The 17,172-nt window shown below is 29.6% G+C and overlaps 1 protein-coding gene across 1 annotated transcript in view; it reads left to right on the forward strand.

Moving 5' to 3' along the window:
- LOC111630432 (pre-rRNA-processing protein TSR1 homolog) overlaps nt 1-17,172 on the forward strand; it is a 94,402-nt gene that overhangs the window by 10,292 nt on the left and 66,938 nt on the right. Inside the window, exons 3-7 of the mRNA XM_023374525.1 lie at nt 4,625-4,711; nt 6,975-7,084; nt 12,484-12,562; nt 14,926-15,033; nt 15,107-15,177. Of these exons, the coding sequence (XP_023230293.1) occupies nt 4,625-4,711; nt 6,975-7,084; nt 12,484-12,562; nt 14,926-15,033; nt 15,107-15,177 (455 nt within the window). The remainder of the gene's footprint in view (nt 1-4,624; nt 4,712-6,974; nt 7,085-12,483; nt 12,563-14,925; nt 15,034-15,106; nt 15,178-17,172) is intronic.

Genomic DNA, 17,172 nt, shown 5'->3' on the forward strand with positions numbered 1-17,172 from the left:
AAAGAACAGAGAAGGACCGCGAAGTGAAAATGTGAAAATAAATATGAAATTGAGTCGATAACATAATCGAACGAGTCGAAGTAGCTTATTGGCGCGAAATTCGCGGCCGTCAATGCCAAACAATTGTTGTCATAGACTTCGGAAAGCTAATGCTTGGAATGAATGTCACTTAGCGTGCACGGGCGAAAGCCTGGGGCCGTTCGGGCTATCAAGCTGTCTCAAATCTGTGAAATCATAACTGTGTCTTATATCGACGTTCTGTCTGTCTCTTTTCTCTGTTATCACCAGGCTGAGTCACGTAATTGTAAAATGGGAACTTTACAACGGAAAAGTGACGAATCGAAAGTATCGTGAGCGCGTATTATGATGTATGCACAGGCATACATGGATTAGAGCGATAGAGGAAAGAGAAAGAGAAGAGCAAAGACGAGCGCTTAAAAAGTAGGATAGGCAGGGTGTGACCATAGGGTCGGTATCTCTTCGATACCACGTCAGGATGACACCACTGTATCCTTCAGTCGATACAGAGACCACACGTTCGTGCGAGCAGATAGGTATGAGGGTTGGACCCGGAATGGAGAGAAAAACGGAAGAAACTACACTCGAGAAGGGTTTAGCATAAACAACCGTTTATTTATATATGTTTAACGTAGGTTTACATTAGTAAATAAAATAGTTCTTGTTCTAGTTTCATCGATCATTTTCTAGTTCTAGTTACAACTGATTTCGCGTTTAGTTTACGCAGAGAGAGAGCGTACAATAGTGCACGGGCAGGATAAATACCTTAGTTAGTATAGGAGATCAAGTCCAGCACAAAAAACGTTCAATAGTTTCTTCCAGTTGAATATGTATTGAGGTCAGTTAAGTCAGTTGTAGTCTTGTAGGCGAGAAGAAGATGTTGGTTGACAGAATCTCGGCGGGAGATAGACATTCGGAGTACACACAGACACCAATAATAACTTCCACACTTATCGTGCCTGTCCCCTTTTATATCAAGTCTTCATTTTCGAACCTTTCTCCGATTTCGTCAGCGATTACGATTTTCTTGCTCCAATGAGGGGATGGGTGACACAATCGTGACACAGAAATGTACTCATCTCAACAAGGAACCCAACTCATGGGAATCGAAGTTTTTATTGATTTTATTTTTCCTTTTTCTCTTTTAATTTTCTGTTTTCTCGTTCCGTCTTTATAAGGATTTTTTTTAACAAAAGAAATTTCGTAGTTTATACCACGAAATTTCTGACCCTCAGATGTGCGAGGATTCTCCAATGATAGACGTGTATGTGTGCTGATCTTTGTAATTATGAATTGTGAATACATGTGACTAATATTATTTTCTTTTTTATTTTGTACATGTTACAAGTTATAAATAAATATAAACAAACAACACTAACTCTATAACATTAACTCTAAATACCAAAATGATTAATTTACTGTGTTTTTGTTGTTTATTACTCCTGTTTTTAGGTATTCGGTATTCGGCCGAATAGTGATTAAATATTCGGTATTCGGCCGAATAGTGAAAAATAGGCCGAATAGGCCGAATACCGAATAGTAACCGAATATTCGTTACATCACTANAATCACTTGGATCAGTTTTTTGTAAGCAGCGATCAAAACTTTTATGAATGTAAAATCATGCCACTACCAGAAACGATGACAACAGGTATTTGACCAAAATGTCAATATATAATTCAATAAAATAATTATTTATTATAAAAATATTGTGTTTTTTCAAAAAAAAACAAAATTTCTTTCCGAACAACTCAATACTATCTATCTTATTAACCTGTTTTGACATTATTATACTATTTCTGAACATAATTCCTCTTTAGCTGAAATTTAATTCTGCAGAATTATAATTCAGATAAATGAAAATCTGAAGTGCAGGATTTGTGTCATATGTTAAATGGAGTAATACGTTCCATTTCAAATTTTGATCATAACTGATAGAAAGTATGAAATTAACAGATTAATGTATAAATATAAACATCTAAAACTTGATAGTTATATATTAAAGCCACACAATTGCCTGATTATATTGGACTATACTAATACAATTATTAATTAAATGCTAAGTATTGATAATTTGCCACTAGAAGTAGGCTTTAGGTGCCATCTTTTGCTAAATTTAATAATTGTAATTATATTAATATTTTTAATAATTAATTTAATTATAATTATTATATTTAAATACTGTGAAAGCTGAAATTTTTTTTTTTTTACTTTTTAGTGCACTTATGTGAATAAAAAGTGTTTCTTTAAATTTTTTAAAAATATATTTTTATTGTATTATTGTTTTATTTTCTAATAAATTTTAAAACATTAACATTGAAATATATCTATGAAAAATATGAAAAATAAAAGAAAATATGTTTATGAAATGATGATAAAACTTCTATTTAGTTATTTAACTAAGTTCAGGAAAAGTTTTTAAATGTAGTTTATAAATTTGGAAATTTTCCATGGGGAATAAGTGAATAATTCATTTTAATTCAAGCTACCATAAAATTTTATTCATTAAATAGCAACAAAAAAGTTTTAAAATAAAAACTGATTTTCATTTTTAATTCTTTCTAAAGCTCTGTTTCGTTCTTTCACAAAAGTCAAAAGTATAGTTCAGTAACTGTGATCGACTCATATGTCCTACTAATAATATCTGTGCATGCTTAATTTTTTTTTTTTTAATCAAGCATTTAGATATTGTAGGTTTCAATTTTACTTTTAAAAAACAGTCTCCCTGTTTTATGGCAAATTTCTCCAATAAATTTCTACAGGCTTAGTCAAGGCATTATTACATTTTATTCAATTTATTGTAATGTTTTTGCAGCTATCACCATAATATTTTCAACTGTCAATTTTTAAGGAGCTGCTTTAATTCTCCCCAAACCTCATTTGTGCAATTTGACATATTTAGCACATCTTATTAACCATTTATAAGCTAAGGTACTTAATTGTAAAGTTTGGCATGTATTGCTATATTCTTAAGTATACTAAACTTCTTACTGTATCAGCAATTTATCTGGTTTCTATAATACTAGTAGCTCGGAACGCCCCCTAGTGGGCGTTCTTTACAAATTTCCATGAGGCACGGTTCCTTTGACTTTTTTGTTCTTATCAAGATGCTCTACAGCTCTGTTAAAATCTGAATGGTAAGATTTACCCTCTGAATGAAGAGGTGGCGACCCCCCCCAAACCATAGACCCCTGTACTAACAATAAAGTCAAAGGAACCATACCCCTACTCGCGACCCTTCAAGAGATATAAGACCCTGAAGTAATAAATTCCTATTACAAATATACTGAATTATTTATATTGTTATATTGACCAAATAATAATTTATTGGCCAAATGAATAATAAAAATTTATATTGTTAATTTAAATAAGAATTAAAATTGTTAATTTGAATGTTTGAAATATGACACACAATAGGGGTGCCTGTAGTGTCTGTTATCGGTTACGAGACGGACAGACGGATACCTGTTGAATGGGTTATATATATGTATTTCAGTAATTATAATAAACTGGATGTGTTTCTAAATTCACTAAATAACATCATGTAAATTTTCTAAGTTTAAACTTATTTGTCTTTGCAACTGTTTATATCAAATGTATATTTTTTAATTGATTGTGCTGCTGTCAGAGGTAAGATTTTAATGTTTTCATATTCAGGCAGAAGAGAGGCCAGGAATCGGGGTTTCTGATTTTTGGGGGTTGATTTTTCTACACCCAAATGCCTATAGTAATTCTGATAGATACTTGTTTTCTTTAGATAGTGTGCAAAATTTCAGATGTTTCTGTAAAAGGATTGCCAAAATATAAGCAGTCGAAAGGTGCAAAAATTACCAAAACAGCTGTATTTTCTTTTTTTCTTCATCAGGCACTGCAGACAGTCGTAGAGAAAATATTCAGTGTAGGAAGCTTAAATTTTAAACTTAAGCCTTTCTCATTATCAGTAAGGTGCTCATGAAACTTCTGGATCATTAGAACAAAGTTCACAGGGGTTTCCCATAGCATTATTTTACTTTTATCTCTTAATTTCATGCTTATAAAGATAAAATTAGATTGAAACAAATGATTTTCATTCAAAATGTTATCCAGAATAACAAAAGCTCAAATTTATGCACATTAAAACTTTTTATAATGATTTTACTAACTGTATATTGAAAGCATTCAGTCAGTGGCTGTTATGTTGCCGAGCACCAACCTAACTGTATGTCATCATCTTGAGTCTTGATGTAATAACACAATAATTAACCAAAAAATAATTGATATCAAAATAAAAACAGCTGAGATGTAAAAAATTATGACAATTTGAATAACAGTCAAATTTTTTCTTAGGTGATTTTTTTTGGGCAAAGATAAGCTTGGCATTTTGAAACAGTACCCATAAGATTTTTACCTGTATTAATGTTTTTTACATTTCAGTTCAAAGTGCCAAGTTTACCTTTATCAAAGAAAAATTCCTATAAAAAAATTTGACTCTCATCCAAATTGTCATAATTTTTTACTTGGCACAATTTTTTTTACATCTCAAATGTTTTTGTGTGAATTTTTATTACAGTTAAGTATTATTAATATTAAAATTTTTATAAATAATAAAAATCTTTTTTTCTTTAAGTTGCAACAAATAAGAAAAAACAAGAGAGATGATATTTTAATGAAAAAACGATCATTAGGTGGTCAAGGACAATTGCCATTTTTAGTTGTAAGTAGATTATAACTTGACTTTGTAATATTTAATTTCATCTCATTAAAGCAAAAAGTAAAACTTAACATTTTTTTTTAATAAAATAAGAATTGATTTTATTATTTTATTGAATAACTGTTAATAAGATTACCCTCATATTAATTTTCTGTGCATTTTTTCTTTATAAAAATAAAAAAGTATATTTTTTTTTAAATGTTTAAAATTAAAAAACAATTAAAAAGTATTTTCATAATTTAATCAATTTTTAGATAAATTATTTGAGAAAAATGTAACAAAATCAATTGAAAAGCTGAGTACAGTAGTGATCTCACTACTGTCTCTAATGTCAAAACTGAGTTAACAAGTGCTATGTATTAAATATATTGTCTCTAAATAGAATAAATGATTACTGGTATTCTAATTAAGTATTAATGAAAACAAAACAATATACAGTAGAACATCGTTTATCCGAAAGTCAATTATCCAAAAGAATTCCAGTCAGCAAATTTAAATTTTTGCCAGTGCTGTGGCGCTGCAATCTTTGGCTATGTCTTGGGCTACTCAAATATTTTACGTTTTTGATACTAAATTAACTTCTGAAGTATAATTTTTTATTGTTTTTATATTTATCAATATATTTATTTTGTTTGTACAAAATAAAAAAATAATTTTTAACGAAACAATAGTCTTTGTTAGGCTTAACATCGACGAAAATTCAATGCAAAGCGACACGCAACGGAGAAAAATTTCAACATGGGATAGGTTAATATATTTTTTCGTACATAATCGGTTATCTGAAATATCGATTTTCTGAACAACCCCAGTCCCCAATTGATTCGGATAAATGATGCTCTACTGTAACAGCAAAATATGTAAAGCTAGTACAAACCACCTTTACAGTATAACAGCTCACTTAAAAAAAAAATCAGCATTAGACTAGTGCTAGTGTTGCGCTCAGCTTTTCAGTGCAGTTTTTAATTTATGAAAACAGCTCTGTTTATATTTGTTATAAATTTCTTGATAGTGATTGACATACAGTAGAGCGTCATTTATCTGAATCAATTGGGGACTGAGGTTGTTCGGATAACCGATTATGTACAAAAAAATATATTAACCTATCCCGTGTTGAAATATTTCTCCGTTGTGTGTCGCTTTGCGTTGAATTTTCGTCGATGTTAAGCCTAACGTATACTTTTTAAAATAATAATTGTGGCTATTGTATCGTTAAAAATTATTTCTTTATTTCTTACAAACAAAATAAATATATTGAAAAATATAAAAACCAAAAACAAAAAGATACTTTAGAAGTTGATCTAGTATCAAAAACATTTGATTCAGCATGACACACAGTCCTCAGAAAAACACCACACAAAAGTGCCAGTGCTCCAGCTAAAACACACACATCAACAAAAAAAATATTGGAGTAGCCCAAGATATAGCCAAAGATTGCAGCGCCACAGCACTAGCAAAAATTTAAATTTGCCGTCTGGAATGCTTTCGGATAATGGACATTTCGGATAAAAGACGCTCTATTGTATAAACAAAAATAATCACATGGTGGCAGTAAACCTGGTGATGAGGGACCAAATGGTCTGAAACACAAGCAAAGTGTGTAAATTGTGTACAGGTAAATCAGGCCAACAATAAAGATTTTTCCTTTTTTCTCTGGATATGTTTCCTCATTTTGCAGGACTTGGACACTGGTATAATAAGTCCTAGTAATATGATCTGTCCTAGTAGACATTTAAATAATAAAACTGTGAAATGTTGTTTAGAAAAATATAATTTATTTTTCTCTCCACGTGAATATAAACCTTCTAAATCCCCAGTGTTACTCTTTTTGGCAAATGTTTTTGACCCTACCAGGGTCTGATAACATTTGCCCTGGTAGGGTCTGATAACGTTTTAGACCCTGGTAGGGTCGAAAACGTTTGCCAAAAAGAGTAACACTGGGGATTTAGAAGGTTTATATTCACGTGGAGAGAATTATATTACCTCCAGTGGTAGATAGGAAGTTCATTTGTTATAATTTATTTAATAAATACATAATTTTATTTTATATTGTCAAAATTTCATTTATCTCAACAGAAAATATCATATAATGATAATAAGCAGTATCAATAATGTAACATATTAAAGTCAATACTTAATCTTACATCATATCAGATTTTTGATATAAGAAGTTTTTTCATATTGTTATATTAAGAATATAAAAGAATGTGCACATAATGTATTGAACATGTTAACAGACAAGAATAAGTTTTTATTTATTTGTTTTCAGGTCATTGTGCCTTTATCTAAAACAGAAGACCCATTCAAATTACTTGAGAAGATTAAACTATGTGATGATGCTGCACTTGTTACTTCAGATAACTGCTTTTGTTATATAAGGTATGGTACCTACATGTCTGTATTTAAATTATATAAACTATTATTTACCATATTATATTTATAGTGAAGTAAATAATTTATATATTTTTGTTTATTGTTAATATTTATTGTTTATTAGTTATGTTTTAGAATAACCCATGATCATATGAAATAACAGTAATTTTCCACACCTACTAGTTTCACACAGGCATTTTTCACCAAATTAACTTATTTAGCTGTGCTTCCATGATATTTTCATGCTACTGTATATGCTATCTATCTATATAAAAATTTTGATTGAAAAGTTTTTTCCACTTATCACTGGCTCTCAATAAACTATTGAGGAAAATTGCTACCTTACACGTGTGTTCAAATATATTTTTTCTTTATTGTCACACAATTGCTCTGATGCCATTTTTGATGATTTGATATCATCAAAAATAATGAATAGAAGTCATAGAAGTTTTATACAATTGTTGCAAGAGGTGGTCATGATGCCATGAATGTTTGGCAGCCATACATAATGTAATGACATACAGTAGAGCGTCGTTTATCCTAAAGTCGGTTATCCAAAAGAATTCCAGTCGGCAAATTTAAATTTTCGCTAGTGCTGTGGCACTGCAATCTTTGGCTATATCTTGGGCTACTCCAATATTTTTAAGCTAAGACTCCACTACCGTAACAACAGCGTAAAAACCCCTCGCCGTAAAAGCTTTTAATCACGTGATATCTTACCCTGATATCTTACGCCTGAGCAGGTCGTAAAACCAACGTAAAAGCGAGTTGAGCTATGTTCAACTTTCGACGCGAATACGGCCGTAAAGAGGTATCTTCCACCAATCAGAAGTCAGTGAAATCTAGGTCATCGCAACACGAGCTAAAATGGCGGAAAACGAGTTTTTGTGTACGTTCTCTCGTGGCTACTCTAGAATTGATCCAGAAAGATTTATCGAAAGTATTCGTGTATCTACGACAAGAGATAATCCGATTATAATAATGGATACCAAAGGAAATCTTTCAATTTAGAGGAGTATATAATAAAAAAGCTAAGCTTATAAGTGCTGTATATTATCTTAATAATACGATAATAAAAGTTAGTATATTAAAGTAACGATATTATTTTTACTACATTTGTAATTATAGTACAGAAAATACTCGTAGAATATAATCATTGTCTTTATATCGATATATCACGTATACAACCATCTTCCGTTTCCACCAATTCACGTGCGAAGAAGTATTTACTTTCAACACTTTGGGCAGCACCGTCGCCGTAAAAACTTTGCCCTAGCCGGACCTCCACCGTAATCCCATCGCAAATGCAAATAGGTCATGTGATTAAAAGTTTTTACGGTGAGGGGTTTTTACGCCGTTTTTACGGTAGTGGAGTCTTAGCCTTACTGTTGATATGTGTTTTAGCTGGCAGCACTGGCACTTTTGTGTGGTGTTTTTCTGAGGACTGTGTGCCGTGCTGAATCGAACGTTTTTGATACTAGATTAACTTCTAAAGTATAATTTTTTTTTGTTTTTATATTTTTCAATATATTTATTTTGTTTGTAAAAAATAAAGAAATAATTTTTAACAATACAATAGCCACAATTATTATTTAAAAAAGTTTACATTAGGCTTTACATCAATGAAAATTCAACACAAAGCGACACGCAACAGAGAAAAATTTCAACATTGGATATTTTTTTGTACATAATCGGTTATCCGAAAAATAAGTTATCCGAACAACCCCAGTCCCCAATTGATTCAGATAAATGCCGTTCTACTGTATTCAGTCTGAAAGTAGCTACAACCTTGAACCCTTGTCTGTGTAAGATAGTCTGGGGTGCTATGACCCTCAATGTTTTAAATGTTTTCACAGGTTTATTTCATGCCTGAAAAATAGAAAAATCACTTTCTGATCCTTGAAACAATTTCAGCTGGAAATAAATGAGAATAAGCTATCATAAAGTTTGAAGTAGGATTTTGTGCAAGGACATTGTTCTGTAAACAAAATATCTCATGAACTAAACAATGTATGACATTAAAGTTTGACAAGTACAGAGAAGACACATTACAGGATTTTTCAGAATTGTCAAATTCTAGGAATGGCAATTATCTGCATAATCTGCCACAAAGTTGATTTATGTAATTTGAGGTGGAAAATATCATTCACTGTGGATAATACAGCAAGTAAATATTGTCAATACCACCAATGCAGGATATAATAATTTTTGAATATTTGATTCAAGAAAATCAATTATTTCTAATTCTATGACTTAGCTTAAAATTAATTAAGACAGGATGCAAACACATTTGCTATCATATTTCCTTCTCTTTCTGTGACAAGTAACATATAGCCAACTTTTTTGAAATATTATAAATGATGTATTGTGGAAGCATAACTTACTTGTTAGTTTTAAAATATAGAATATTAGCTTTCTGATACAGAGCCAGCAACACTCCCTGAATATCAATGATTACAATGAACATTTTGGTTTTTTACAACTTTTTATTTATCATTCATATTTTCTTTCCAAGCTTCCTCCTTTTATTGCTGGTATATAGATATATTTCTTCAGATATATTTCCAAGTTTGTAAGAACAGTACAAATTGCATTGGTTTTTTTTTTCATCTGGTACATGGAAATGTTTTCTTTTGTACCCATCTTTAAGTAATTTTCTGCCATAGGTCTCTACTGAGGCAGAGCATTAGTGAAGTGTCTTCTATGTGGCTTACAGAATTGTGTTTATTCTCAAAATCTATTTAATTAATTTTGATTGAACTTTACCATTTTTCATTAATTTTGATGAGGAATCCAAAAATGTAATAAAATCCATGACTGCTTTTTAAATATAAAGTTGTAGCATGAGTGTGCTCAACAAAACGATATCACACAAATCATATGACTTTGTTGTGCAATGTACCACGGTTGTTAGCATGCTTGTATGAGCTTATAGAATTGACTTTGCCATTTTCCATTAATTGCAATGAGGAATCCAAAAATGTAATGAGGATCCATTTAAATGTAATAAATAGGAATCCGTGACTTTATTTTTGATATACAGAGGTATTAAACTGACAATGCCCATGCTCTCTGGTGCAATTGAGTGTGCCTAACAGAATTTAGTTCTAGGGTCAAAAATAAAACTGCATTATCTGCACCTAATGGAAAATAGGCACAAAAAATGAACAAAACACAAGAACAAACCAATCAATGGTGATTGCTTTGTCCTTGGATTGTCTCTCCATACCTGGAAAGTGCAAGGGTCGTGTTGCCCATGGCCAGTAGGTACAAGGATTGCCTCTTCTATGCCTAACAGGTGCAGTGATTGCTTGTTTCTTTTTAGCTCTGCCTCAATTCTATCGCAAAATGACAGAAGTCAAGCAATATGCTAGTCATTCTTTAACATTGTCTGCTCCAAGTGTGTAAACATCTGCAATTGAGCAAATTGGTGGCTCCAGATCCTGAAAAAGCTTGACAGTAATGAATTGAAAGATTAGCTAAAGGATTAATAAGCTCTCATATACCTTTTTGAAGTCAAACTTCTTATGGCAGAATTAATTTTAGGTTCAGTGTTTTGTGGAGTAATGTATTCTTTATTTAACCAGTCATACACTTTTGTTTCCTTTAATGACAAGATAGATAGGAACATTATTCTTCAGACTTTTTATTTTAAATAATATACCAAGGATTTCTTTTGTTTAGATCCAGTGACTGGTAATTTTCTTTTATCCTTTTCTGTCTACCAAAGCACAAATGAATATTTTGATGTTCCGATCCATTTTTTCCACAGTGTTTGATTTATATTAATACGATCTTTGTCTGTAGAAATTTCAGTATCTGTATTTACATTTACGATAGCATTTTGACTTGCATGTTGGCATGCTAAGAGCTGATCTTGGAATGTATTGAACATATCTTCTATCTACTTTCTTCACTCTAGCATAAGCTTCTTTGTGTATTCTTAAAATTTTAGTTCTGTTTCTTAATCTGTCTTCTTTTCTTCTTTTTTCAAGGCAGTTTTGTTGAAGTATCTAGATCAGTTTCATATGAAAGTCAGTTTGAAAATCTATTATATAATTGTTTGCCTCTTTGCTATTTTTAAATTGTGAAGGTAAATAATTGGGATATTTATTATATCTGTTTATTACTTGCAATTATTGGGACATCATCTTTCCCATCAACACTTAATTGAATCTGCTTTCCAGGTCAGATAGTCAGATTGGAAGTGAAGATGTTGTAACCTCATCAACATGGTTGATAATTAAATCAAATTTATCTTCCTCCTCCTCACTGGCCTCTAGCTCCTGGAGGCTTAAAATATCTTTGAATGAACTTTGGGTGGTAACTCTACCTCTTCAGTCATCTGCATACCACTCATAATACTTTTTACAGCCTAAATGTTTGTATGATCAATTTACATAAGAATTTTACCTTGAGAAAAATGATACATAATTGTGAAATCTGAAATTTAAGGAATAAGAAAGTCTTAAAACCAAATATGAAATGAATTTAAACACATGCTAGAAATTTTCTATATTGCCAGATTTTTAATACTTGAAATTAGAAAAAATTAATGGCTTTTTAAAAACCATTTTTAGCAATTTTCTAAAAATAATAATTTTAATAATTATTATGTAATTTTTATTACAAAAAACACCTACATTTTGGTGGAAATTAATTTTCAAATTAAATCCATGTAACTCAATGTCAGAATACACAACTTACATTTTCTAATTTCAAAATCATTTAACTCTGAGATACACATAACTTAAGGCCAAAAGTTTTTATTAATGAGATATGTTTATTTGAAACAACTAAATTTATGCCAAACACAGCTCTAATTTTAGTCATTATTATTATTATAGAAATGCATATTTATTATTTCTGAAAGTATTTTATTATAAGCAATAAAAAATATTTTTATTGGGCTTTTAACAACTTTTTGTTTTTATGTAAAATGATAAAATGTATCTCAGGATTCTGGGAGATGATCTTTTCCTTCAACAGCCATTATTGATGATAAAGAATATAAAATTTATTACTGTACTATTTTACCCATATAAGAAGAATTTTCTCATTACTAAAAAAATAAAAAAAATTAGTAATCAGAATTTAGCAGAGAATTTTAAAAATAGATATTTTTTATAAATATTAACACATCAATCATATCTTTTAAATCATTTCATTCTTTATTTTTTTTTTATGGTTAATGCATGCAATCTATTAGTCATTGTTGCATTGTAACTAATACTAAAGTACTGAATATATATTGATTATATAATTTGATATTAATTAATGAAGAAAGTTTATTATATTAATCCATTTAGCATAAGCTTATTATTTTCAGTCATTTTTATTGTAATATTTTTAGAAATATGTATTTTTTTTAGTAATAATTATTTGTTTGCTTGTTTTTTTTATAGTATTCCTCGTTTTAAACAAACATTTAGTTTTGTAATAATTAAACCTGGAGATATTTACAATATATTGGATGTAGCAAAAGTAAGTTCTAGAAATTTTTTGGATGTAACTGAATTAAGTTCTAGAATTTTTAAGAGAAAATTCTAAAAATATTTTTACTAATTTTTATTAAATTGAGTAATTTAATATTATTTTTATTGAGCGTGCTATAATTGCTTATTCTTTTGTATGCTATATTTAATTTTGACAAAGTTAATACAGTTTTTGAAATGTCATAAGAGGACTTAGCCTTATATTTTTGAAATTTATTTCAGTAATTATTGTGAATAAATTGAATAATATTACTTAATTATTTTACATTTATTTTACATAAATTATTTTACATTTATTTTACATAAAATAAATGTAAAATAATTTTACATTTATTTTATGTAAAATGATAAAATTTTACATAAAATGATAAATTTTATGTAAAATTTATCATTTTACATAAAATTTATAATTTATTCAGTAATAAATTACTGAATAAATTGAATAAAAATCATTAATAGATAATCGACCCATGCATGTGTCACTGGTGTTACATTATTTTTCCATGAAAAAATATTGGTTAAAACGGCACTTGTTGTGTAAAATTATTAAATATGCTCAAAAAACAAAATGTAAACTTATAAAATATAATTTGAAGTAATTTTGATAATATTTACATAATCATCATAAACTAATTAGAAAAAAATGAAATAAGAACATTAAAACATAAATTAGATTAGAAACAAAAAAAGTAGATTTTTGGAACATATATTTAGAATAACATTTTGAAAGTTTAGAATGATTAAAAATAGCAACAAAAACAGTAAAAATATTATAAAAATATATATAATAAAACTTTTTAATATTTAAGTTATTTCATAAACAAACCCAATTTACCGGAATTAATCTAAGAGTTTAATAATTAATTATTTTAATAAGATGGTCCATTGTTCACGAAGGCTCACTGTTGGATTACACTGATTGTTTCTTAAAATATGAACTGTTTCCATAAATATTTTTTTGAAGTTCATATATACAACAAAATCATATTAGAGCAAACAGTTTTATAGGATCCTGATATAATATGCTTACTTAATTCTTTTGTTTGTTTCTGGCAAGTATGACATATAGATAGGGACATTCCCGATACTGCCGATACTGATATCATATTGATACTTTGTATTCAATACTTTTGACCCAATACTGATACCAATATCAATACTTTTCCTCGGCTATTGGATCTAGTATCATTATATTTTCCATAGACAAGTGAGAGTCAATGAAAATTAGATTTTGCAGCCAAATCCAAAACCATACTTGGGTTTTAAAGTCAATTTTGGCTGAAACTGAAACAAAATCTTACACTATTTTTTGTTAAGTTAAATTTACTTAAAAAATATTAATAATCAAAAATCAATAAATTTATTACGTCAAATTTCATATTCAGGTGTGTATACTGTATGCTTAGTGTAGATTACTATTTATAAATCATTTGCCAATTATTTGAAAAACTTGAAATATATTAAAATCTCAAATTAGCTGATACAGTATTGTTAACAGTTATATTAGATATCAGTTTTAATAATTTATTAATAATAACTAACTAGAATGAAGCACGTTATTTTACGTTAAAATTTAAAGTTTCAATTACACAAAATGTTTCAAAATTAAGCACAGACTGAACAGCAACAGCCAGCAAGATTTCTGGTTTCAATACTCAATTCTGATGCTGGCTGGTGTCAATACTTTAAGATCAATACCAGTATCAATATTTTAAAACTATTCATGATACTGGTATTGATACTTTTATGATATTGGGAGTCTCTAAATATAGGAATCCTAACATTCTAGTTGGGGCTTTAGTGTATTAAATGGTGGCTTGTTAATAGAATAATTATGCAAGAGAATAGTGTAGAAGATTTTTTCAATAAACTAAAACTGTCTCTATCATTGGGCTGCAGTTTTCAAATTGCAGATCTCTAGATTCCCACTGTCACTGTCTGTCTGTTCATTCTTCCTTAATTTTGAAAACAGAGTTAGGTGAATATTGAAACTAGATATGGAAAGCTTAGGAACTGAAGGCTCTGATTAACTATATACAAACTTCCAGTCTGGACCAGAAGTAATGTGGTAATTTAAATTAAAATGTGATTAAAAATTGCAGCCTTGCATTGTGATGATGAGACAATAAGCAATTGCTCCTTTGTTATTAGCATCCTTAAGCATATTTGGGGGACAAAGAGACAAAATTTTAGGAAGCAACTTTTTTTAACAATTGTTTAGAAAGTAATGTATTTTGATCAAAATTAACTAACTATTAAAATTTATACATAATTCATGAAAAACATTTTAAAAAATTTCATATTGATTTAAATAAAATTTATTAACTTTACTACTTTTTTAAATGATAATAGATAGCAAATACAGTTTTGTTTTTGCATTCTCTGGATGGTAAAATTGATGAGCAGCTTCTTACTCTATTATTTGCTCAAGGTCTTCCATCTACAACCCATGTCATACAGGTAGCTTTTATTTTTTTCATAAAATGTTTTATTTTATTAACTAGTGATTAATAAATATAATTATTTTATTTAGGGATTAGAAAATGTTCCTATTAAAAGAAGAACAGATGTAAAAAAAAATGTCCAGAATATTTTAGAAAAAAGGTTTCTGCATTATAATTGTTTATTTAAGCTATTAAATATAATTTTACATTTGCTACTACAGTAGAACCGTTCTAGTCAGTCACTCTGGTTAATCCGACTGTGGTCGGAGTCGAGAAACTTGTCCCGACTCGTCGGTGACTCACCGTCCGTGGCGTTTTTCTGTGTTTGTTACAGTATATGTTTTACATTGTGTGTACATGTACAGTTTTGTGCGTGTTTTCAACATTCAGGAGTGAAACGTAAACACGTTACTCTTTCATTGAATGAAAAATTAGCAGTGCTACAAAGACTGGACAAAGGGGAAGATTGTTTATTTTACTTTTTTCTGATAATCCGACCTTTTTTGCGTTCGACCATACCCCTAGTCCCAAAGGTGACGGATTAGAGGTGTTCTACTGTAATTAGCAATATTTGTAAAATTGCATGTATATTTTACCATTGTTGTTTTCTTCTGTGAAAGAAATTAATTTTATAATTATAATTAAGACACTTTTTAATTAAAATTAAAAGATTTTAATTATAAAACATTATATTAACATACATATCTGTAAAATCTTGATATTCCTTCTCAGAATTAACATTGAGATTAAATTGAATAACATTGAAATGTAATTTAATTTTAATGTTACAACTTTGTAAAATCCAAAATTTTGGATTTTGTTTTTTTTTCTCTTTTATTATTAAGTTAAGACTTAATTTTAGTTGTAATAAACAAAGAAAACTTATTGCTTAATACCTCATATATTAGAATTGACTCTTCTTAGAAGCTTATTATTAGTGCCATCTATGATGAAACTGATAACCAGCTTGTGACTCCCTTAAAATCTGACATTTTTGGTTCAATGATTTTTTTGTAGGATGCATATTTTTTGAATTATTTCATTGGACTGATGAAAATGGATAAACAATAATTAAGAAATGACCATAGACCTTTTAAATTAAAAATATACGGAAAATAGAATTGTGACTGGAGGGTCAGAACTTGTTTGGAGCCTCATCAGGACCAACACCACCATGTCTCGTTGACACGGAAGCCAGCATGGTGAATTAAGTTGGATTAAGTCATGCGAGAAGCATGTGTAAGCGGTCAGATTTGGGATGGAGGAGTGAGAGAGAGCGTTGGAAGCAAGACACTCAGAATCTAGATTAAAAAAACAAATAACTGTTTATTTGTAAAGGAAAATACATATTATACATTTTCTCGTTAAATAACTTATAATATATTGAGCTAAAATAGGTCTAGACACCACAGCATGGCTTGAGAGAGAGAGAGAGAGAGTGAGAGAATTTACATTTGTTTGCGAGTCGATAAATACTTGAAGTTGATGGTGTCTACAAGGTAATAATTAGGTTTCATTGGAACTAAGGAGACTATGAGTTCATACATTATCATTGGGAAAGTTCTGGATCGGAAGGTTTGTCTTCAAAGGTGACATTGGTCAAGGGTAAGGTGAAAATCCGATAGAGTACAATTTGGCACTGACACAGGAAATTTCAATTACTTTAATCCTAGATGAACAGGCAATGACTCTGGAGATGGAGACAAATCGGAGGAGACAATAATCTATTATCGACAGGAGATCATATTTGGTGTTCCTATAGAGAGACACAGGGTTCTATATCTGTGATGAAACAGGCAATGACTGTCTCCTTCGATCATTAATTATGATGTTAAAATCAGTAACACATGGCTGGGAGATCGGGATCATGGGAAAGGGTCGCTTTCGCCATCGAGGAAAGGTAAATTGAGATGTTCTCAGGTAGTACATGACAACAGTTATCGAATAGGTATGATGAAATCGATGACCAAATTTTGTTAGAGTTTGAATTCTCACAGAATATTTTTAATACAATTAATATAATTTATACATTGTGGAAATATTATAAAACAAAATGAATGCAATTTTGATTTGCAATTATTAATGAAAAGTTCGTATTATGTCCAAGAAAGCTGAATCTGATGTGATCTGCACTAACTTCTGTGATGAAACAGTC

Source organism: Centruroides sculpturatus, unplaced genomic scaffold (assembly GCF_000671375.1).
Source record: "Centruroides sculpturatus isolate CEXI.00-Female unplaced genomic scaffold, Cexi_2.0 scaffold383, whole genome shotgun sequence".
In the NCBI taxonomy this organism is placed as follows: Eukaryota; Metazoa; Arthropoda; class Arachnida; order Scorpiones; family Buthidae; genus Centruroides; species Centruroides sculpturatus.